A 24,349-nucleotide genomic window follows, 5' to 3' on the forward strand; every position below is an offset into this window, starting at 1 on the left:
TCACCATTGAGAGATGGGGCCAAACACGATATGTTGCACAACATTTCAAAACATTGTGGACGGATTGGATGAGTCGGGGAGGTAACAAGAACAAGCCGCTTCGATGCAGATATATGACGTCATCGCATATCAGTGGGATCCAAAACGTAAACTGTTCAGCCTGGCGGAGGTATGCGCTCTACTGGGTGCTGGTTCTGGTTACCCTTGCCGAAGGAAAAGGTATTGCATTTGGGTCCGTTTGTTTGTTTCTGTCTGTCCGCATAGAACTTTTGTGTTTTTCTTCGCAACGGCTTGTCAGATTGAGACAAAATTTTCACCATAGAAGTATCATTCTACTCATGTAGAATGTTTTAATGATAATTATGTCGTAGGTCACGTGGTGTGGCAGCGATGTTGGAAAAACCGAAAACTTTGAGCCTCTGTATCTCTGAAACTGCACCAAGGACAAAATTGAAACTTGGCACATGGGAAGTACTCCTCATGGGGAATGTGATTTTTTTAGGACGTCATAGGTGCCTTCGTTATGACGTCATAATTGCATATGTAGAATGCTGCATCTGATCAGTGAGAAAATTTTTGACGGTCATCTCAGGATAAAATGGTCCACACAAAAAAATTGATTTCAGGTACATTTAAGATAATGAAAGGTATCGACAAAATAAGTGCAGATGAATTATTTAAGAGTCGACAGTGATAGTACCAGGGGCCATAGCCTGAGAGTAAAGAAGAGGAGAGTTAAGATGGTAGCAAGGTAGGGGACTTTCACTCAGAGAGTAGTTAATGTATGGAATGGTCTCCCTGGAAAGGTAGTGGCAGCAGAGACAGGAAACAAGTTTAAATTAGAATTAGATAGGTACCTGGAAGTTATGGAGATAGAGGGGTATGGGGATGTTGATAAGACTTTTATATCGTTTGACTATTGATGGGTGATTGTGAAGGAGTGCTGTTGGTGGGGGTCTTGTCAAGGGGGGTTGTGTGTTTTTAGCCAAGCTCATGCCCCCTCCCCTGAGGGGAAGAAAAGAAAAAAAAAATACAAAAAATACAAAAATAAAAAACAAATATAAAAAAATTACCCCCGTGCGGGAGTGACAGTCATCTCTGCGAGAAAATATATAGCCTCCTGAAGGTAGGGCAGTTTGTGCAAACTTTGAAGTCACGTGACGCGAAAAGGAAAGTGAATATCGAAAATCCGGCCTGAGCAAATTTAGATATTCTCCCATAGATTCTATGCCACAATCAAATTCAAGATCGCTTGAGAAATGTAGGAGGAGAAAGATTTTGAAAATCGTCATTTTCGCATTTTTTGCCAACTTTGAAGTCACGTGACACGAAAACGAAAGCGAATATCGAAAATCCGTCCTGACCAAATTTAGATATTGTCCCATAGATTCATATGCCACAATCAAATTCAAGATCGCTTGAGAAATGTAGGAGGAGATAGATTTTGAAAATCGTCATTTTCGCATTTTTTGCCAACTTTGAAGTCACGTGACATGAAAATGAAAGCGAATATCGAAAATCCGGCCCGACCAAATTTAGATATTGTCCCATAGATTAATATGCCACAATCAAATTCAAGATCACTTGAGAAATGTAGGAGGAGATAGATTTTGAAAATCGTCATTTTCGCATTTTTTGCCAACTTTGAAGTCACGTGACACGAAAAGGAAAGCGAATATCGAAAATCCGGCCCGATCACAATTTAGATATTGTCCCATAGATTCATTTGCTACAATCAAATTCAAGATCGCTTGAGAAATGGCGGAGGAGATAGAATTTGAAAATCGTCATTTTCGCAACGGACGGATCGAAGGACATCTACACCCATATTATTAGGTCATGCTCGAAGAGATGACTTAAAAACCTCAAAAATCAAACAAACACATTAAAAACATTTTTGCATTTTCTTCCTTGGATCTTGTGTGGATGGATTAGTGTGGTGTTCGCGCAGGCATGATGGGCTGAATGGCCTCCACCTGTATTGGATTCCCTTGTTAACCTCCGCCATCGAAGATGGACAGAGGTTACTGTTTTCACCTGTCTGTTTGTTTGTTTGTTTGTGAACAGTATTACGGAAAAACTCCTCCGACGGATTTCGACGAAACTTGGTGGGGGGATTAGGTGTGGTCCAAGGATCATGCCATTAGATTTTGGACTTGGTCCAAAGTCCAATAAGGCCGCTATGGCGGCCATTTTGAAAAAATTTTGAATTTTTGTTTTTGCATTTCTACATGTTTTAAGTGATTTCCAACCAAAAAAAAAATTTGTTCGAGAAAAAAACTAATAATTTTGCAACTTTTTTCACAAAAAATTTCGATTTTATTTGAAAAATATTTGAATTTTTTATTTGCATTTCTACATGTTTAAAGTGATTTCACCCCCCCCCCAAAAAAAATTGTTCGAGAAAAAAAACCCAGAAATTTTGCACCTTTTTTTTCAAAAAAAATTTTAGATTTTTTTTTTGGCATTTCTACATGCACGTCGATCTAGTTTAGTTTATTCAATCGTGGTTCAGTAGAGTCTGATCCGTTTTGACCAATAATGAATAGGATATCAGGTTCACTTAAATGACCCAGCACTATTGGCGGCGGAGGTTTTGCACTCTACCGAGTGCTCCCCCTCTAGTTTCCTTGTCATCGGTCACATGATTCAGCAACCATAGTTTTTTTTTTAATCTTCAAAAATCTTCTCCGAAATGGCTGAACAGATCGAGGCGAAATTTTACACGTATGACCACCAATCGATGAGGAACAAAAGGTTCACACTTATGACATCAGAGGTCAAATGGTTTGGCAGCCATATTGGATTTACACTAAAACCTATAAAAATCTTCTTCTCGAGAACGGCTGGACAGATCGAGGGGAAACTTCACAAAAATGTTCCCCAAGCCTTGGGTGTACAAGTTTGTTAAGGAATAATTGATAGGTCACATGGTTTGTTTGCCATATTGGATTTAAGAAAAATATTAAATAATCTTTTCTCTGCAACCACTTCATCGACATGAAACTTCATAATTATGATCTACTAGTGATGGGGAATAAATATTTTAAATTTGAACTTGATCAAACACATGGTCTGGCAGCCAGAATTATTTAATTTTTGATCTGGGTTTTTTTTGTTTTTTTGAGTAAGGCTCGCTTGGCTGTGTCTGGATGGGTTTGAGGGTGGAGGAGTAGCAACTGAAATGTGAATCCTATCCCGGTTTCTCCTGATGACTTCATCTTTGCTTTTTGCTTGTTCGGGTTCCTTCTGATGACTCCAATGCAGGACTGTACCTATTTGGTCTTCCATTTGATTTGAATTGAATGTCTTTTAATCCCATTCTAAATTCATTTGAATAATAATAAAAAAAAATTCACAGGTCAAGTGTCCAAAGGGGGGGGGGTCATCACTGCCAGCAGTTATAAAAGTGGCCGTTGTAATCGTGTCTAATTATATAACACACTCGTACACAAACACCTCACAAAACAAGTCCTGTTGAGGGTCTGCAATCTCTGATTGCTCTTTTTCTTGTTTGAATGCAATCAAGTAAGCAAATGTATAAACATGGAAAGTACGCATAAACGAGTAAACAATGAATTTAAAAACGTGGAATTGAGACATGGTAAAATCGTCAGTTGTGGAGAGAACAAAAGACAACTCAGGTTAAACGAGAAGGGCACTCGGTAGAGAGCGCATACCTCCGCCACGTAATGTCTGATCCACGAGAGCATATCGGGCCCAATACATTTTTGAGATATCATGCTATATATCGTTTTTGGCCCCATAAATGGTGAAGAATCACTTAGAATAATAAAATAATTCTTGTATCTGGATCCAAATGCAGATCTTCACCAAAATCGAATCAATTCGTCCTTGCACATACCCAACGTGTCCACCAAGTTTTGTTTGAATCCGTCCACAACTTTTTGAGATATCGTGCTATATTATTGTTTTTGGCCCCATCTCTCAATGGTGAAGAATCACTGAAATAAAATTCGAGCAGCCAGATCGGGATCCGGATCTTCACCAAAATCTAATCAGTTCGTCCTTGTCACACACCGAACCTATCTACCAAGTTTAATCCGAATCTGTCCACAACCTTTAGCGATATCCTGTACACAAACAAACAAAAAGGGGTGAAAACAACTTCCTTCCACCTTTGGTGGTGGAGGTAAAAAGGGAAATTAACGATTGGAGCTGAGCTATATGGATACACTTTGAGAGAGAAATAAGCCATGGGTTTCTGGTAAAATGTTAGGGTGTCTATGACCAAAGGGGCCCGAGGTTGAGTAGAGAGGTGTGAGGGCAAGAGAAGACTGCAAGGCCACGAAGGTTCTTGTGGTGAGCAAGAAACACGTTGAGACTCAGCCTCCTATTGCAACATACCAATGGTATGGAAGGCTGTGGACTCCACAGCCTCGAAGGAGCAAAACAGGAAGTAGTAGTTCGAGAGAGAGGCGGAGGGGTGGGGGTAGTCGAAGCAGCACATCCAGGGTTAAGTGACCTGAATGGAAAGAAACGTTTTTAAATGCCAGGAAACATGATTACGTTTACCTGGCTTTGAACTTGAGCCATTTTCTTTTTCCGTGCAGCTTTTTTGGTCCTGTTTTTCCTTTTGTATGTATTCTGTGTTGATGAATGTTCAAAGGACTGTACTTCAACTTCTGGCTCAGTGCCCGTCTCACTCGTGCCACCATCAGCCTTGAGAGCATTCTGCAGCGCACATTATGAATATGTTCAAAATCAACATTCGATGGAACATCACTTATTTTGGTGTAATAATAGTAGTTCTCATTTAAACAACAACAACAACAACAACAACAACAACAAAAACTCAAATACCTGAAATTTTGCACAAATTAGGATTACAATATATTTTTTAATACATGGTTGAGGCTCATGAAAGAACTAGTATTAGTAGGCTGAACAGATCAGCAGGACACAACAGGACAAAAATGAGGGGGGGGGGACACCAAGACATGGGGAGATGGACAAACAATGGGTGTGGGGAGGAATGGAGGGCAGCAGAGGATGCATAGGGTGGACAAGATGGATACAGAAGGACAGTTTTAGTGAAGAAAACTGTAAATTTGGAAGGATGAGGGATTGGGGTGGAGGTTAATGAGGGTAAAAAAAGATCATGGTTTTGGATTGGAGAAGATCTGAGATTGTGGTGAACCGCTGTCTTGAAGACCTGGAGGGAAGAATGACATTGAATAGAATATGGAAGTTGGCTCCGTTGGTGGAAAAAGGAGGAACAAATGAGCGGAGGTGAGCAGTGATCCTGGACTTAGGTAGTTTCATCAGATGGTGGACCATGTGAGCCCTGCACGAACCTTGGGGGGGGGGGGGGTGGGGGCATGAAAAGAGCAGAGGGTGCAAGACTAGAAAGGAAGCCATAGAAGACATAGACCACCAACCTGTCTGCGATGACAAATCGATCGGCTATTTCCACATTTCATCAAATTCATGGAACATTTATTTCATATATACTGTATATACACTGATGAGCCAAAACATTATGACCACCTGCCTAATATGCTGTTGGTCCTCAGTGTGCCAGCAAAACAGCGCCGACCCACCGAGGCATGGACTCTACAAGACCCCTGAAGGTGTCCTGTGGTATCTGGCACCAAAACATTAGCAGCAGATCCTTCAAGTCCTGTAAGTTACGAGGTGGAGCCACCTTGGATCGGACTTGGTGGTCCAGCATATCCCACAGATGCTCAATCGGATTGAGATCTGGAAAATTTGGAGGCCAGGGCAACACCCTGAACACCATCATGTTCCTCAAACCATTACCGAACAACCTATGCAGTGTGGCAGGGCACATTATCCTGCTGAAAGAGGCCACTGCTATCAGGGAATACCATTGCCATGAAGGGGTGGACCTAGTCTGCAACGATGTTTCGGTAGGTGAGACGTGTCAAATTGATGTCCACATGAATGGCCGGACCCAGGGTTTCCCCGAAGAACATTGCCCAGAGCATCACACTCCCTCCACCGGCTTGTCGTCTTCCCACAGTGCATCCTGGTGCCATCACTTCCCAAGGTAAATGGTGCACACGTACACGGCCATCCACGTGATCTAAAAGAAAACGGGACTCATCAGACCAGGTGACCTTCTTCCACTGCTTCAAGGTCCAGTTCCGATGCTCACGTGCCCATTGTAGGTGCTTTCAACGGTGGACAGAGGTAATCATGGGCACTCTGACCGGTCTGCGGCTACGCAACCCCATACGAAGCAGGGTGCGATGAACTGTGGATTGTGACACATTCCTCCCATGACCACCATTAATATTTTCTGTGACGTGCCACAGTAGACTTTCTGTCGGTTCAAACCAGACGGGAGAGCCTTCGTTGCCCTCGCGCATCGATGAGGCTTGGGCGCCCAACACCCTGTCGCCGGTTTGTGGTTTGTCCCTCCTCGGATCACTGTCGGTAGGTAATCACCACTGCTGACCGGGAGCACCCCACAAGCCTTGCCATTTCAAAGATGCTCTGACCCAGTCGTCTGGCCATAACAATTTGGCCCTTGTCAAAGCTGCTTAGGTCTTTACTCCTGTCCATTTCTCTTGCATCCAACACATCAACTTCAAGAACCGACTGTTCACTTGCTGCCTAATATATCCCACCCGACAGGTGCCATTGTAACAAGATAATCAATGTTATTCACTTCACCTGTCAGTGGTCATAATGTTTTGACTCATCAGTGTATATAAAAATATATGCTGTATACATAAATTAGAAGTCATACAAGAGCCAGTTTGGAGGGAATTTCCAGCCAAATTTACAAAGATAATTTTAAAAATAAATAAATAAATAAAAGGATCATCATTCTCATTCATACATGTGGTATGTAAAATTTATGATTTATATGCATTTAATTCTATTTTTATGTTTGGTTAATTGACCATACCTTTCTTTCAGGATTAAATATTTATTAGTCGCCAAAAGTTATTTCTAAACAAAAAAGGAGGAGGTCATTCTGTAACCCACTCTCCCCAACCCCTATTTCTCATTTAATTAAGTTCTTGCCATGCACAACTTTGCCATTCATTGGATTTCCAAGACATGAACCCGACCAAACGGCAAGGGTTTGCTGTACTTTATCAGAAAGAATGAAGATATTCCAACCTTGAACGAAGCCAAAGCCTTGTCGTAAGCTTTGATGAGTGCTGTGTCATCCCATATGTCATCGTCATTCTGCATATAAAAAGAAAGAAAGAAAGACATGTTCAGCTTTCTTGTATTTACCATCATGTCAGTACATTTGACACCAGAATAGCTATTTTGAAGTTCAGAGCAGATCTGTTCCTAAAAATATTTTTTCAATGTAAATTTTTCTTTAAAAAGTATCTTGACATTTACATTTTGCAACTCGACCCCATGGACAAGAGCACCCGCTCACAATGGAGCACAATATTTCGATTTTCGTGTCAAAGTAGATGTAATTAGTAATTGAGTGAAATCTGCTGCAGTGATCTACTACAATCTATATCGAGTGATATCTGCTGCGGTGATTTAATACAATCTAGAGGGTGTCCAAAAAGTCTCCATACATAGAGAAAATTAACACTTTCAGCAAAATGTCTCCTGAAATTCTTCATACATAGCTTATATCTTCTGTTTTCTTTTTTCAGATTCCCTTTAAGAATGCCTTTGTCAAAAGAACGTATTGAAATCACTCTCATGGCTGATTCGGGAAGCTGTCGCAAGGTTGCAATCGACTTTAACAGGAAACATGGCAAGCACATCACACACGACAAGATTCAGAACATGGAGCATTTAAAGGAATGCATTTGAAGTGGAATTATTGCATAACTCCAGATGTGTTGACTCGAGTTCACCATGAGTGGGAGAGACGACTTAGTGTGTGTTTACAAAGAAATGGCAATCATGCAGAGAACGTTTTGTAAATAAAGTTACATTTTGCCAAAAGAGTTCATTTTCCCGATATATGGAGACTTCTGGGACACCCTGCACATCGAGTGAAATCTGCTGCAGTGATTTAATACAATCCACATCGAGTGAAATCTACATCTAGTGAAATCTGCTGTATGATTTGAAACAATCTACATCGAGTGAAATCTCCTGCAGTGATTGCATACAATCTACATTTAGTGAAATCTGCTGTCATGATCTGATGCAATCTACATCGAGTGAAATACGCTGTCGTGATTTGATACAATCTACATCGAGTGAAATCTGCTGTAGTGATTTAATACAATCCACATCGAGTGAAATCTAAATCAAGTGAAATCTGCTGTAGTGATTTGATACAATCTATATCAAGTGAAATCTGCTGTAGTGATTTGATACAATCTACATCGAGTGAAATACGCTGTCGTGATTTGATACAATCTACAACGAGTGAAATACGCTGTCGTGATTTGACACAATCTACATCGAGTGAAATCTGCTGTAGTGATTTGATACAATCCACCTCGAGTGAAATCTGCTGTAGTGATTTGATACAATCTATACCAAGTGAAAACTGCTGTCGTGATTTGAGACTACATCGAGTGAAATCTTCTGCAGCGATTTAATACAATCTGCATTGAGTGATATCAGCTGGAGTGATTTAATACAAACGACATTGAGTGATATCAGCTGTAGTGATTTGATACAATGCACATCAAGTGAAATCTGCTGCAGTGATTTAATACAATGTACGTCAAGTGATATTTCCTGCAGTGATTTCATACACTCTACATTTAGTGAAATCTGAAGTGATTTGATACAATCTACATCGAGTGAAATCAACATCGAGTGAAATCTGGTGAAGTGATTTAATACAATGTACATCAAGTGATATTTGCTGCAGTGATTTAATACAATCTACATTTAGTGAAATCTGCTGCAGTGATTTGATACAATCGACATCGAGTGAAATCTGCTGGAATGATTTGATAAAATCAACATCGAATGATATCTGCTGTAGTGATTTAATACAATCTACATTTCGTGAAATCTGCTGTAGTGATGTGATACAATTCACATCGATTGAAATCTGCTTTTGTGATTTGATCCAATCAACATCGAGTGATATCTGCTGTCATGATTTGATACAATCCACATCGAGTGAAATCTGCTGTGGTGATTTAATACAATCTCCATCGAGTGATATCTGCTGTGGTGATTTAATACAATCTACATTGAGTGATATCTACTATAGTGATTTGATACATTCTGCATCGAGTGATATCTGCTGTAGTGATTTGATACAATCTCCATCGAGTGAAATCTGCTGCGGTGATTTGATACAATCTACATTTGGTGAAATCTGCTGTGGTGATCTGATACAATCTACATCGAGTGAAATCTGCTGTCGTGATTTGATACAATCTACATTGAGTGAAATCTGCTGCAGTGTTTTAATACAATGTACATCAAGTGATATAATACAATCTACATTGAGTGATATCTGCTATAGCGATTTGATAAATCTGCATCGAGTGATATCTGCTGTAGTGATTTAATACAATCTACATCGAGTGAAATCTGCTGTTGTGATTTGATACAATCAACATCGAGTGAAATCTGCTGTGGTGATTTAATACAATCTACATTGAGTGATATCTGCTGTTGTGATTTGATCCAATCTACATCAAATGAAATCTGCTGCAGTGATTTAATACAATCGACATTGAGTGAAATCTGCTGCAGTGATTTGATACAGTCTCCATCGAGTGAAATCTACATCGAGCGATATCTGCTGTCGTGATTTGATACAATCCACATCGAGTGAAATCTGCTGTGGTGATTTAATACAATCTCCATCGAGTGATATCTGCTGTGGTGATTTAATACAATCCACATTGAGTGATATCTGCTGTGGTGATTTAATATAATCTCCATCGAGTGATATCTGCTGTGGTGATTTAATACAATCTCCATCGAGTGAAATCTACATCGAGCGAAATCTGCTGTAGTGATTTAATACAATCAACATTGAGTGATATCTGCTATCGTGATTTGATACAATCTACATCAAGTGATATCTGCTGTCGTGATTTAATACAATCTACATCAAGTCATATCTGCTGTCGTGATTTAATACAATCTCCATTGAGTGATATCTGCTGTGGTGATTTAATACAATCTACATTGAGTGATATCTGCTATAGTGATTTGATTCAATCTACATCGAGTGATATCTGCTGTCATGATTTGATACAATCCACAGAGTGAAATCTGCTGTGGTGATTTAATACAATCTCCATCGAGTGATATCTGCTGTGGTGATTTAATACAATCTACATTGAGTGATATCTGCTATCGTGATTTGATACAATCTACATCAAGTGATATCTGCTGTCGTGATTTAATACAATCTACATTGAGTGATATCTGCTGTTGTGATTTAATACAATCTACATTGAGTGAAATCTGCTGCAGTGATTTGATACAATCGACATGAAGTGAAATCTGCTTTTGTGATTTGATTCAATCTACATCGAGTGATATCTGCTGTCATGATTTGATACAATCCAACATCGAGTGAAATCTGCTGTGGTGATTTAATACAATCTCCATCGAGTGATATCTGCTGTGGTGATTTAATACAATCTACATTGAGTGATATCTGCTATAGTGATTTGATTCAATCTACATCGAGTGATATCTGCTGTCATGATTTGATACAATCCACAGAGTGAAATCTGCTGTGGTGATTTAATACAATTTCCATCGAGTGATATCTGCTGTGGTGATTTAATACAATCTACATTGAGTGATATCTGCTATCGTGATTTGATACAATCTACATCAAGTGATATCTGCTGTCGTGATTTAATACAATCTACATTGAGTGAAATCTGCTGCAGTGATTTGATACAATCGACATGAAGTGAAATCTGCTTTTGTGATTTGATTCTATCTACATCGAGTGATATCTGCTGTCATGATTTGATACAATCCACATCAAGTGAAATCTGCTGTGGTGATTTAATACAATCTCCATCGAGTGATATCTGCTGTGGTGATTTAATACAATCTACATTGAGTGATATCTGCTATAGTGATTTGATACATTCTGCCGAGTGATATCTGCTGTAGTGATTTGATACAATCTCCATCGAGTGAAATCTGCTGCAGTGATTTGATACAATCTCCATTGAGTGAAATCTGCTGCAGTGATTTGATACAATCTACATTTAGTGAAATCTGCTGTGGTGATCTGATACAATCTACATCGAGTGAAATCTGCTGTCGTGATTTGATACAATCTACATTTAGTGAAATCTGCTGCAGTGATTTAATACAATGTACATCAAGTGATATTTGCTGCAGTGATTTCATACAATCTACATTGAGTGATTTGATAAATCTGCATCGAGTGATATCTGCTGTAGTGATTTAATACAATCTACATCAAGTGAAATCTGCTGCAGTGATTTAATACAATGTACATCAAGTGATATTTGCTGTAGTGATTTAATACAATCTACATTGAGTGATTTGATAAATCTGCATCGAGTGATATCTGATGTAGTGATTTAATACAATCTACATCGAGTGAAATCTGCTGTTGTGATTTGATACAATCAACATCGAGTGAAATCTGCTGTGGTGATTTAATACAATCTACATTGAGTGATATCTGCTGTTGTGATTTGATCCAATCTACATCAAGTGAAATCTGCTGCAGTGATTTAATACAATCTACATTTCGTGAAATCTGCTGTCGTGATCTGATACAATCTCCATCGAGTGATATCTGCTGCAGTGATTTAATGCAATCTACATTGAGTGATATCTTCTGTTGTGATTTAATACAATCTCCATCGAGTGAAATCTACATCGAGCGAAATCTGCTGTAGTGATTTGATACAATCCACATCGAGTGATATCTGCTGAAGTGATTAAATACAATCTACAGAGTGAAATCTGCTGCAGTGATTTGATACAATCGACATCGAGTGAAATCTGCTGTTGTGATTTGATACAATCCACATCGAGTGAAATCTGCTGTTGTGATTTGATACAATCAACATCGAGTGAAATCTGCAGTGGTGATTTAATACAATCCACATCGAGTGAAATCTGCTGCAATGATTTGATAAAATCAACATCGAATGATATCTGCTGTTTTGATTTACGACAATCTACATTTCGTGAAATCTGTTGTGGTGATTCAATTCAATCTACATTGAGTGATATCTGCTGTAGTGATTTGATACAATCTACATCAAGTGAAATCTGCTGTTGTGATTTAATACAATCAACGTTTAGTGAAATCTGCTGTCGTGATCTGATGCAAACAACATCGAGTGAAATCTACATCGAGTGATATCTGCTGTCATGATTTGATACAATCCACATCGAGTGAAATCTGCTGTGGTGATTTAATACAATCTCCATCGAGTGATATCTGCTGTGGTGATTTAATACAATCTACATTGAGTGATATCTGCTATAGTGATTTAATATAATCTACATTGAGTGATATCTGCTATCGTGATTTGATGCAATCTCCATCGAGTGATATCTGCTGTGGTGATTTAATACAATCTACATTGAGTGATATCTGCTGTGGTGATTTAATACAATCTACATTGAGTGATATCTGCTGTGGTGATTTAATACAATCTACATTGAGTGATATCTGCTATAGTGATGTGATACATTCTGCATCGAATGATATCTGCTGCAGTGATTTGATACAACCTCCATCGAGTGAAATCTGCTGCAGTGATTTGATACAATCTACATTTAGTGAAATCTGCTGTGGTGATCTGATACAATCTACATCGAGTGAAATACGCTGTCGTGATTTGATACAATCTCCATCGACTGAAATCTGCTGTCGTGATTAAATACAATCTCCATCGAGTGATATCTGCTGTGGTGATTTAATACAATCTACATTGAGTGATATCTGCTGTTGTGATTTAATACAATCAACATTGAGTGATATCTGCTATCGTGATTTGATACAATCTACATCAAGTGATATCTGCTGTCGTGATTTAATACAATCTACATTGAGTGATATCTGCTGTTGTGATTTAATACAATCTACATTGAGTGAAATCTGCTGCAGTGATTTGATACAATCGACATGAAGTGAAAGCTGCTTTTGTGATTTGATTCAATCTACATCGAGTGATATCTGCTGTCATGATTTGATACAATCCACATCGAGTGAAATCTGCTGTGGTGATTTAATACAATCTCCATCGAGTGATATCTGCTGTGGTGATTTAATACAATCTACATTGAGTGATATCTGCTATAGTGATTTGATACATTCTGCATCGAGTGATATCTGCTGTAGTGATTTGATACAATCTCCATCGAGTGAAATCTGCTGCAGTGATTTGATACAATCTCCATCGAGTGAAATCTGCTGCAGTGATTTGAGACAATCTCCATCGAGTGAAATCTGCTGCAGTGATTTAATACAATGTACATCAAGTGATATTTGCTGTAGTGATTTAATACAATCTACATTGAGTGATATCTGCTATAGTGATTTGATACAATCCGCATCGAGTGAAATCTGCTGTGGTGATTTAATACAATCTCCATTGAGTGATATCTGCTGTGGTGATTTAATACAATCTCCATCGAGTGATATCTGCTGTGGTGATTTAATACAATCTACATTGAGTGATATCTGCTGTGGTGATTTAATACAATCTCCATCGAGTGAAATCTACATCGAGCGAAATCTGCTGTAGTGATTTGATACAATCTACATCGAGTGATATCTGCTGTTGTGATTTAATACAATCTACATTGAGTGAAATCTGCTGTGGTGATTTAATACAATCTCCATTGAGTGATATCTGCTGCAGTGATTTGATACAATCGACATGGAGTGAAATCTGCTGTTGTGATTTGATACAATCCACATCGAGTGAAATCTGCTGTTGTGATTTGATACAATCAACATCGAGTGAAATCTGCAGTGGTGATTTAATACAATCCGCATCGAGTGAAATCTGCTGTAATGATTTGATAAAATCAACATCGAATGATATCTGCTGTTGTGATTTACGACAATCTACATTTCGTGAAATCTGTTGTGGTGATTCAATTCAATCTACATTGAGTGATATCTGCTGTAGTGATTTGATACAATCTACATCAAGTGAAAACTGCTGCAGTGATTTAATACAATCAACATTGAGTGATATCTGCTGTTGTGATTTAATACAATCAACGTTTAGTAAAATCTGCTGTCGTGATCTGATGCAAACAACATCGAGTGAAATCTACATCGAGTGATATCTGCTGTCATGATTTGATACAATCCACATCGAGTGAAATCTGCTGTGGTGATTTAATACAATCTCCATCGAGTGATATCTGCTGTGGTGATTTAATACAATCTACATTGAGTGATATCTGCTATAGTGATTTAATATAATCTACATTGAGTGATATCTGCTATCGTGATTTGATACAATCTCCATTGAGTGATATCTGCTGTGGTGATTTAATACAATCTACATTGAGTGATATCTGCTGCAGTGATTTGATACAATCTCCATCGAGTGAAATCTGCTGCAGTGATTTGATACAATCTACATTGAGTGATATCTGCTGTTGTGATCTGATACATTCTGCATCGAATGATATCTGCTGCAGTGATTTGATACAACCTCCATCGAGTGAAATCTGCTGCAGTGATTTGATACAATCTACATTTAGTGAAATCTGCTGTGGTGATCTGATACAATCTACATTGAGTGAAATATGCTGTCGTGATTTGATACAATCTCCATCGACTGACATCTGCTGTCGTGATTTGATACAATCTACATTGAGTGAAATCTGCTGCAGTGTTTTAATACAATGTACATCAAGTGATATTTGCTGTAGTGATTTAATACAATCTACATCGAGTGATATCTGCTATAGTGATTTGATAAATCTGCATCGAGTGATATCTGCTGTAGTGATTTAATAAAATCGACATCGAGTGAAATCTGCTGTTGTGATTGATACAATCAACATCGAGTGAAATCTGCTGTGGTGATTTAATACAATCTACATTGAGTGAAATCTGCTGTTGTGATTTGATACAATCAACATCGAGTGAAATCTGCTGTGGTGATTTAATACAATCTACATTGAGTGATATCTGCTGTTGTGATTTGATCCAATCTACATCAAGTGAAATCTGCTGCAGTGATTTAATACAATCGACATTGAGTGAAATCTGCTGCAGTGATTTGATACAATCTACATTTTGTGAAATCTGCTGCAGTGATTTAATGCAATGTACATCAAGTGATATTTGCTGCAGCGATTTCATGCAATCGACATTTAGTGAAATCTGCTGCAGTGATTTGATACAATCCACATCGAGTGAAATCTGCTGTAATGATTTGATAAAATCAACAAAGAATGATATCTGCTGTTGTGATTTACGACAATCTACATTTCGTGAAATCTGCTGTCGTGATCTGATACAAACGACATCGAGTGAAATCTGCTGTGGTGATTTAATACAATCTCCATCGAGTGATATCTGCTGCAGTGATTTAATGTAATCTACATTGAGTGATATCTTCTGTTGTGATTTGATACAATCTTCATCGAGTGAAATATGCTGTGGTGATTTAATACAGTCTCCATCGAGTGAAATCTACATCGAGCGAAATCTGCTGTTTCGATTTGATACAATCCACATCGAGTGATATCTGCCGTTGTGATTTAATACAATCTACATTGAGTGATATCTGCTATAGTGATTTGATAAATCTGCATCGAGTGATATCTGCTGTAGTGATTTAATACAATCTACATCGAGTGAAATCTGCTGCAGTGATTTGATACAATCGACATCGAGTGAAATCTGCTGTTGTGATTTGATACAATCCACATCGAGTGAAATCTGCTGTTGTGATTTGATACAATCAACAGAGTGAAATCTGCAGTGGTGATTTAATACAATCTACATTGAGTGATATCTGCTGTTGTGATTTGATCCAATCTACATTGAGTGATATCTGATGTAGTGATTTGATACAATCTACATCAAGTGAAAACTGCTGCAGTGATTTAATACAATCAACATTGAGTGATATCTGCTGTTGTGATTTGATCCAATCTACATTGAGTGATATCTGCTGTAGTGATTTGATACAATCTACATCAAGTGAAAACTGCTGCAGTGATTTTATACAATCAACATTGAGTGATATCTGCTGTTGTGATTTGATCCAATCTACATCGAGTGATATCTGCTGTTGTGATTTAATACAATCAACATTTAGTGAAATCTGCTGTCGTGATTTAATGCAATCGACATTGAGTGATATCCGCTGCAGTGATTTAATGCAATCTACATTGAGTGACATCTGCTGTTGTGATTTGATACAATCTACATCGAGTGAAATCTGCTGTGGTGATTTAATACAGTCTCCATCGAGTGAAATCCACATCGAGTGATATCTGCTGTTGTGATTTAATACAATCTGCATTGAGTGATATCTGCTGCAGTGATTTGATACAATCTACATTCAGTGAAATCTGCTGTGGTGATCTGATAGAATCTACATCGAGTGAAATACGATGTCGTGATTTGATACAATCTACATCGAGTGAAATCTGCTGTAGTGATTTGATACAATCTCCATCGAGTGAAATCTGCTGCAGTGATATAATGCAATGTACATCAAGTTATATTTGCTGCAGTGATTTCATACAATCTACATTGAGTGAAATCTGCTGTCGTGATTTGATACAATATACAGAGTGATATCTGCTGCAGTGATTTGATTCATTCTACATTTAGTGAAATCTGCTGCAGTGATTTGATACAATCTACATCGAGTGATTCTGCTGTAGTGATTTAATACAATGTACATTTAGTGAAATCTGCTGTAGTGATTTGATACAATCTACATCGAGTGATATCTGCTGTAGTGATTTAATACAATGTATATTTAGTGAAATCTGCTGTAGTGATTTGATACAATCTACATCAAGTGATATCTGCTGTCGTGATTTAATACAATCTACATTGAGTGATATCTGCTGTTGTGATTTAATACAATCTACATTGAGTGAAATCTGCTGCAGTGATTTGATACAATCGACATGAAGTGAAAGCTGCTTTTGTGATTTGATTCAATCTACATCGAGTGATATCTGCTGTCATGATTTGATACAATCCACATCGAGTGAAATCTGCTGTGGTGATTTAATACAATCTCCATCGAGTGATATCTGCTGTGGTGATTTAATACAATCTACATTGAGTGATATCTGCTATAGTGATTTGATACATTCTGCATCGAGTGATATCTGCTGTAGTGATTTGATACAATCTCCATCGAGTGAAATCTGCTGCAGTGATTTGATACAATCTCCATCGAGTGAAATCTGCTGCAGTGATTTAATACAATCTACATTGAGTGATATCTGCTATAGTGATTTGATACAATCCGCATCGAGTGAAATCTGCTGTGGTGATTTAATACAATCTCCATTGAGTGATATCTGCTGTGGTGATTTAATACAATCTCCATCGAGTGATATCTGCTGTGGTGATTTAATACAATCTACATTGAGTGATATCTGCTGTGGTGATTTAATACAATCTCCATCGAGTGAAATCTACATCGAGCGAAATCTGCTGTAGTGATTTGATACAATCTACATCGAGTGATATCTGCTGTTGTGATTTAATACAATCTACATTGAGTGAAATCTGCTGTGGTGATTTAATACAATCTCCATTGAGTGATATCTGCTGCAGTGATTTGATACAATCGACATGGAGTGAAATCTGCTGTTGTGATTTGATACAATCCACATCGAGTGAAATCTGCTGTTGTGATTTGATACAATCAACATCGAGTGAAATCTGCAGTGGTGATTTAATACAATCCGCATCGAGTGAAATCTGCTGTAATGATTTGATAAAATCAACATCGAATGATATCTGCTGTTGTGATTTACGACAATCTACATTTCGTGAAATCTGTTGTGGTGATTCAATTCAATCTACATTGAGTGATATCTGCTGTAGTGATTTGATACAATCTACATCAAGTGAAAACTGCTGCAGTGATTTAATACAATCAACATTGAGTGATATCTGCTGTTGTGATTTAATACAATCAACGTTTAGTAAAATCTGCTGTCGTGATCTGATGCAAACAACATCGAGTGAAATCTACATCGAGTGATATCTGCTGTCATGATTTGATACAATCCACATCGAGTGAAATCTGCTGTGGTGATTTAATACAATCTCCATCGAGTGATATCTGCTGTGGTGATTTAATACAATCTACATTGATTTAATATAATCTACATTGAGTGATATCTGCTATCGTGATTTGATACAATCTCCATTGAGTGATATCTGCTGTGGTGATTTAATACAATCTACATTGAGTGATATCTGCTGCAGTGATTTGATACAATCTCCATCGAGTGAAATCTGCTGCAGTGATTTGATACAATCTACATTGAGTGATATCTGCTGTTGTGATCTGATACAATCTACATCGAGTGAAATCTTCATCGAGTGAAATCTGCTGTGGTGATCTGATACAATCTACATCGAGTGAAATCTACATTGAGTGAAATACGCTGTCGTGATTTGATACAATCTCCATCGACTGACATCTGCTGTCGTGATTTGATACAATCTACATTGAGTGAAATCTGCTGCAGTGTTTTAATACAATGTACATCAAGTGATATTTGCTGTAGTGATTTAATACAATCTACATCGAGTGATATCTGCTATAGTGATTTGATAAATCTGCATCGAGTGATATCTGCTGTAGTGATTTAATAAAATCGACATCGAGTGAAATCTGCTGTTGTGATTGATACAATCAACATCGAGTGAAATCTGCTGTGGTGATTTAATACAATCTACATTGAGTGAAATCTGCTGTTGTGATTTGATACAATCAACATCGAGTGAAATCTGCTGTGGTGATTTAATACAATCTACATTGAGTGATATCTGCTGTTGTGATTTGATCCAATCTACATCAAGTGAAATCTGCTGCAGTGATTTAATACAATCGACATTGAGTGAAATCTGCTGCAGTGATTTGATACAATCTACATTTTGTGAAATCTGCTGCAGTGATTTAATGCAATGTACATCAAGTGATATTTGCTGCAGCGATTTCATGCAATCGACATTTAGTGAAATCTGCTGCAGTGATTTGATACAATCCACATCGAGTGAAATCTGCTGTAATGATTTGATAAAATCAACAAAGAATGATATCTGCTGTTGTGATTTACGACAATCTACATTTCGTGAAATCTGCTGTCGTGATCTGATACAAACGACATCGAGTGAAATCTGCTGTGGTGATTTAATACAATCTCCATCGAGTGATATCTGCTGCAGTGATTTAATGTAATCTACATTGAGTGATATCTTCTGTTGTGATTTGATACAATCTTCATCGAGTGAAATATGCTGTGGTGATTTAATACAGTCTCCATCGAGTGAAATCTACATCGAGCGAAATCTGCTGTTTCGATTTGATACAATCCACATCGAGTGATATCTGCCGTTGTGATTTAATACAATCTACATTGAGTGATATCTGCTATAGTGATTTGATAAATCTGCATCGAGTGATATCTGCTGTAGTGATTTAATACAATCTACATCGAGTGAAATCTGCTGCAGTGATTTGATACAATCGACATCGAGTGAAATCTGCTGTTGTGATTTGATACAATCCACATCGAGTGAAATCTGCTGTTGTGATTTGATACAATCAACAGAGTGAAATCTGCAGTGGTGATTTAATACAATCTACATTGAGTGATATCTGCTGTTGTGATTTGATCCAATCTACATTGAGTGATATCTGATGTTGTGATTTGATACAATCTACATCAAGTGAAAACTGCTGCAGTGATTTAATACAATCAACATTTAGTGATATCTGCTGTTGTGATTTGATCCAATCTACATTGAGTGATATCTGCTGTAGTGATTTGATACAATCTACATCAAGTGAAAACTGCTGCAGTGATTTTATACAATCAACATTGAGTGATATCTGCTGTTGTGATTTGATCCAATCTACATCGAGTGATATCTGCTGTTGTGATTTAATACAATCAACATTTAGTGAAATCTGCTGTCGTGATTTAATGCAATCGACATTGAGTGATATCCGCTGCAGTGATTTAATGCAATCTACATTGAGTGACATCTGCTGTTGTGATTTGATACAATCTACATCGAGTGAAATCTGCTGTGGTGATTTAATACAGTCTCCATCGAGTGAAATCCACATCGAGTGATATCTGCTGTTGTGATTTAATACAATCTACATTGAGTGATATCTGCTGCAGTGATTTGATACAATCTACATTCAGTGAAATCTGCTGTGGTGATCTGATAGAATCTACATCGAGTGAAATACGATGTCGTGATTTGATACAATCTACATCGAGTGAAATCTGCTGTAGTGATTTGATACAATCTCCATCGAGTGAAATCTGCTGCAGTGATATAATGCAATGTACATCAAGTTATATTTGCTGCAGTGATTTCATACAATCTACATTGAGTGAAATCTGCTGTCGTGATTTGATACAATATACAGAGTGATATCTGCTGCAGTGATTTGATTCATTCTACATTTAGTGAAATCTGCTGCAGTGATTTGATACAATCTACATCGAGTGATTCTGCTGTAGTGATTTAATACAATGTACATTTAGTGAAATCTGCTGTAGTGATTTGATACAATCTACATCGAGTGATATCTGCTGTAGTGATTTAATACAATGTATATTTAGTGAAATCTGCTGTCGTGATTTGATACAATCTACATCGAGTGATATCTGCTGTCATGATTTGATACAATCCACATCGAGTGAAATCTGCTGTGGTGATTTAATACAATCTCCATCGAGTGATATCTGCTGTGGTGATTTAATACAATCTACATTGAGTGATATCTGCTATAGTGATTTGATACATTCTGCATCGAGTGATTTGATACAATCTCCATCGAGTGAAATCTGCTGCAGTGATTTGATACAATCTCCATCGAGTGAAATCTGCTGCAGTGATTTGATACAATCTACATTTGGTGAAATCTGCTGTGGTGATCTGATACAACCTACATCGAGTGAAATCTGCTGGAGTGATTTGATACAATCTACATGGAGTGAAATCTCCATTTCGTGAAATCTGAGCAGTGATTTGATACAATCTACATCGAGTGATGTCTGCTGTAGTGATCGGATACAATCTACATCGAGTAAAATCTGCTGCCATGATTTCATACAATGTACATCAAGTGATATTTGCTGCAGTGATTGCATACAATCAACATTTCGTGAAATCTGCATCGAGTGATATCGGCTGTAGTGACTTAATACAATGTACATTTGGTGAAATCTACTGTAATGATTTGATACAATCTGCATCGAGTGATATCTGCTGCAGTGATCGGATACAATCTTCATCAAGTGAATTCTGCTGCCATGATTTCATACAATGCACATCAAGTGATATTTGCTGCAGTGATTTCAAACAATCTACATTGATTGAAATCTGCTGCAGCGATTTCATACAATCAACATCGAGTGAAATCTAAATCGAGTGAAATCTGCTGTTGTGATATCATATAATCCACAGAGAGAAACCTGCTGGAGTGATTTGAGACAATCTTCATCGAGTGAAATCTGCTGTCATGATTTGATACAATCTACATCGAGTGATATCTGTTGTGGAGATTTAATACAATCTCCATCGAGTGATATCTGCTGCAGTGATTTAATAGAGTCTACATTGAGTGATATCTGCTGTTGTGATTTGATACAATCTACATCGAGTGACATCTGCTGTGGTGATTTAATACAATCTCCATCGAGTGAAATCTACATCGAGCGAAATCTGCTGTAGTGATTTGATACAATCTACATCGAGTGATATCTGCTGTTGTGATTTAATACAATCTACCTTGAGTGATATCTGCTATAGTGATTTAATACAATCTACATTGAGTGATATCTGCTATCGTGATTTGATACAATCTACATCGAGTGATATCTGCTGTCGTGATTTCATACAATCTACATTGAGTGATATGTGCTATAGTGATTTGATACAATCTACATCGAGTGAAATCTGCTGCGGTGATTTGATACAATCTACATTTAGTGAAATCTGCTGTGGTGATCTGATACAATCGACATCGAGTGAAATACGCTGTCGTGATTTGATACAATCTCCATCGAGTGAAATCTGCTGTCGTGATTTGATACAATCTACATTTAGTGAAATCTGCTGCAGTGATTTAATACAATGTACATCAAGTGATATTTGCTGCAGTGATTTCATACAATGTACATTGAGTGATATCTGCTGCAGTGATTTAATACAATCTACATCGTGTGAAATCTGCTGCAGTGATTTGATATAATTGACATCGAGTGAAATCTGCTAAAGCGATTTGATGCAATCCACATCGAATGAAATCTGCTGCAGTGATTTCATACAATCTACATTGAGTGATATCTGCTGCAGTGATTTAATACAATCTACATCGTGTGAAATCTGCTGCAGTGATTTGATATAATTGACATCGAGTGAAATCTGCCAAAGCGATTTGATGCAATCCACATCGAGTGAAATGTGCTGTTGTGATTTGATACAATCTACATCGAGTGATATCTGCTGTCGTGATTTGATACAATCTGCATCGAGTGATACCTGCTGTGGTGATTTGATACAATCTTCATCGAGTGAAATCTGCTGCAATGATTTGATACAATCTACATTTAGTGAAATCTGCTGTGGTGATCTGATACAATCTACATCGAGTGAAATCTACAGAGTGAAATCTGCTGTAGTGATTTGATACAATCTCCATCGAGTGAAATCTCCTGTCGTGATTTGATACAATCTCCATTTAGTGAAATCGGCTGCAGTGATTTAATACAATGTACATCAAGTGATATTTGCTGCAGTGATTTCATACTGTTGTGGTTGACGAAATTCGAAACCACCATTCAGGTCCCGGAGGTGAGATATCTCTGTAAGTATATGTGTAGTTAGCCCAAACCCGTTGTTTAGAGGGAATAAATGTCATTCATTCGGGCTGCGACCCTTTTAGATAGCCGTTTTTCTTTTACTATCTTTATTTTGGACCAACCGCCATTACTACCACCACAACCACCACCAACCGCATCTCGACAACCACAGCCACCTTCTCCAGAACCGCTTTCACAACATCCACCTTCTCCACAACCGCTTACACACACCAACCACCAACCGCAACGCCGCTTCACAACAACAACAACGCCAACAGCCACGACCTTTACCGTCACATCTTGCTCTCGCAACCATCGCATCACCGCCATTCCCGCGCCGCTTGTGGGCACCGATCCTGGACTCGTACAGGGCGCGCACCGAGCAGCGGGTGCAAAAACACCAGCCTTTCCGAGAAATCGGATCAAGAATGATTCACGCCCACTTCTGTTCCGTCCTATCAGCGAGCGTGGGGCAATTTGGCCCCGCCTCCAGGCGCGTCGGAGTAAAATCGCTATATGCAGATTCGCGGATCAAGAATGATTCACGCCCACTTTTCCTCTGTCCATTGGGGAGCGTGGCTCCGCCCCGAGCCGTTCCTGATCCAAAAATCTGCATATGATTTCTCCTGTCGCACTATAAAGCGCCGAGCGCGGAGCGAATCAGGGCAGTTGGAGGGAGTTGAGAAGAGGAGGCAGTTGGGAAGAGTTGAGAGTTGAGAAGAGGGAAGAGTTGAAGAGTTGAGAAGAGCGAGAGTTGAGAAGAGAGAGAGTTGAGAAGAGAAGAGAGTTGGAGAGTTGTGGCGGCGACGAAATCAGTCGAGAGAGTGTCTGTCGGGGTCCGGAGAAGCCAAGAAGCTTTGTGGGGGTCTGCGCTCGTGTCAGAGTCAGGGAGCTGCGGAGAGGGGAGGCCGGTATCGAGGTCGCAGTGGAGTCGCTCGTCGCGGGACCCAAGCCAGCCGGATATCCTCTTTCCCCCGAGCATCAACAACCCCCTCCTGTTTCCCCCCGCGCTGAGATAGTGTGAGAAGGGGGCCCCGTTCCCACCCCATTCCAGGCAGTGCCAGCGAGGCCCGCGGAGTCGGGGCGCCGCCGCCATTTTGCGGCTCATCACCAGACGGGTAGGCTCGACGCGGTCTCGGCCCCAGGCCCGTCTGCCCCCTTGTAGTTGAGGGTGGTCCCTTTTTCTTTTGCTTTGAGTATATGTGTTGTCGGCGCCGTCTGTGAAGTAAAACTGTACAAGTGTTGCCGTGTGCTCGGTCGTCGGTAGTAGATCTGCATTGTTGCATTTGCTTTTGGTGTAATTGTATATGTGTGCTTTCCGTTTGCCACGGAATAAATGTGCTTTATGTTGAACTGTTTT

General features: G+C 38.7%; 1 protein-coding gene across 3 annotated transcripts in view; it reads right to left on the bottom strand.

The window, feature by feature from the left end:
- Positions 1-24,349, bottom strand: part of LOC147020813 (survival motor neuron protein 1-like) — a 78,630-nt gene that overhangs the window by 6,983 nt on the left and 47,298 nt on the right. For all 3 annotated transcript variants that reach the window (XM_085896444.1, XM_085896445.1, XM_085896442.1), the window contains 2 exons: positions 7,120-7,188; positions 4,537-4,695 (listed from right to left, as the gene is read on the bottom strand). In XM_085896444.1, the coding sequence (XP_085752570.1) occupies positions 4,537-4,695; positions 7,120-7,188 (228 nt within the window). The remainder of the gene's footprint in view (positions 1-4,536; positions 4,696-7,119; positions 7,189-24,349) is intronic.

Source organism: Eptatretus burgeri, chromosome 9 (assembly GCF_056783735.1).
Source record: "Eptatretus burgeri isolate ZD-2024b chromosome 9, Ebu_testis_v1, whole genome shotgun sequence".
NCBI lineage: Eukaryota > Metazoa > Chordata > Myxini > Myxiniformes > Myxinidae > Eptatretus > Eptatretus burgeri.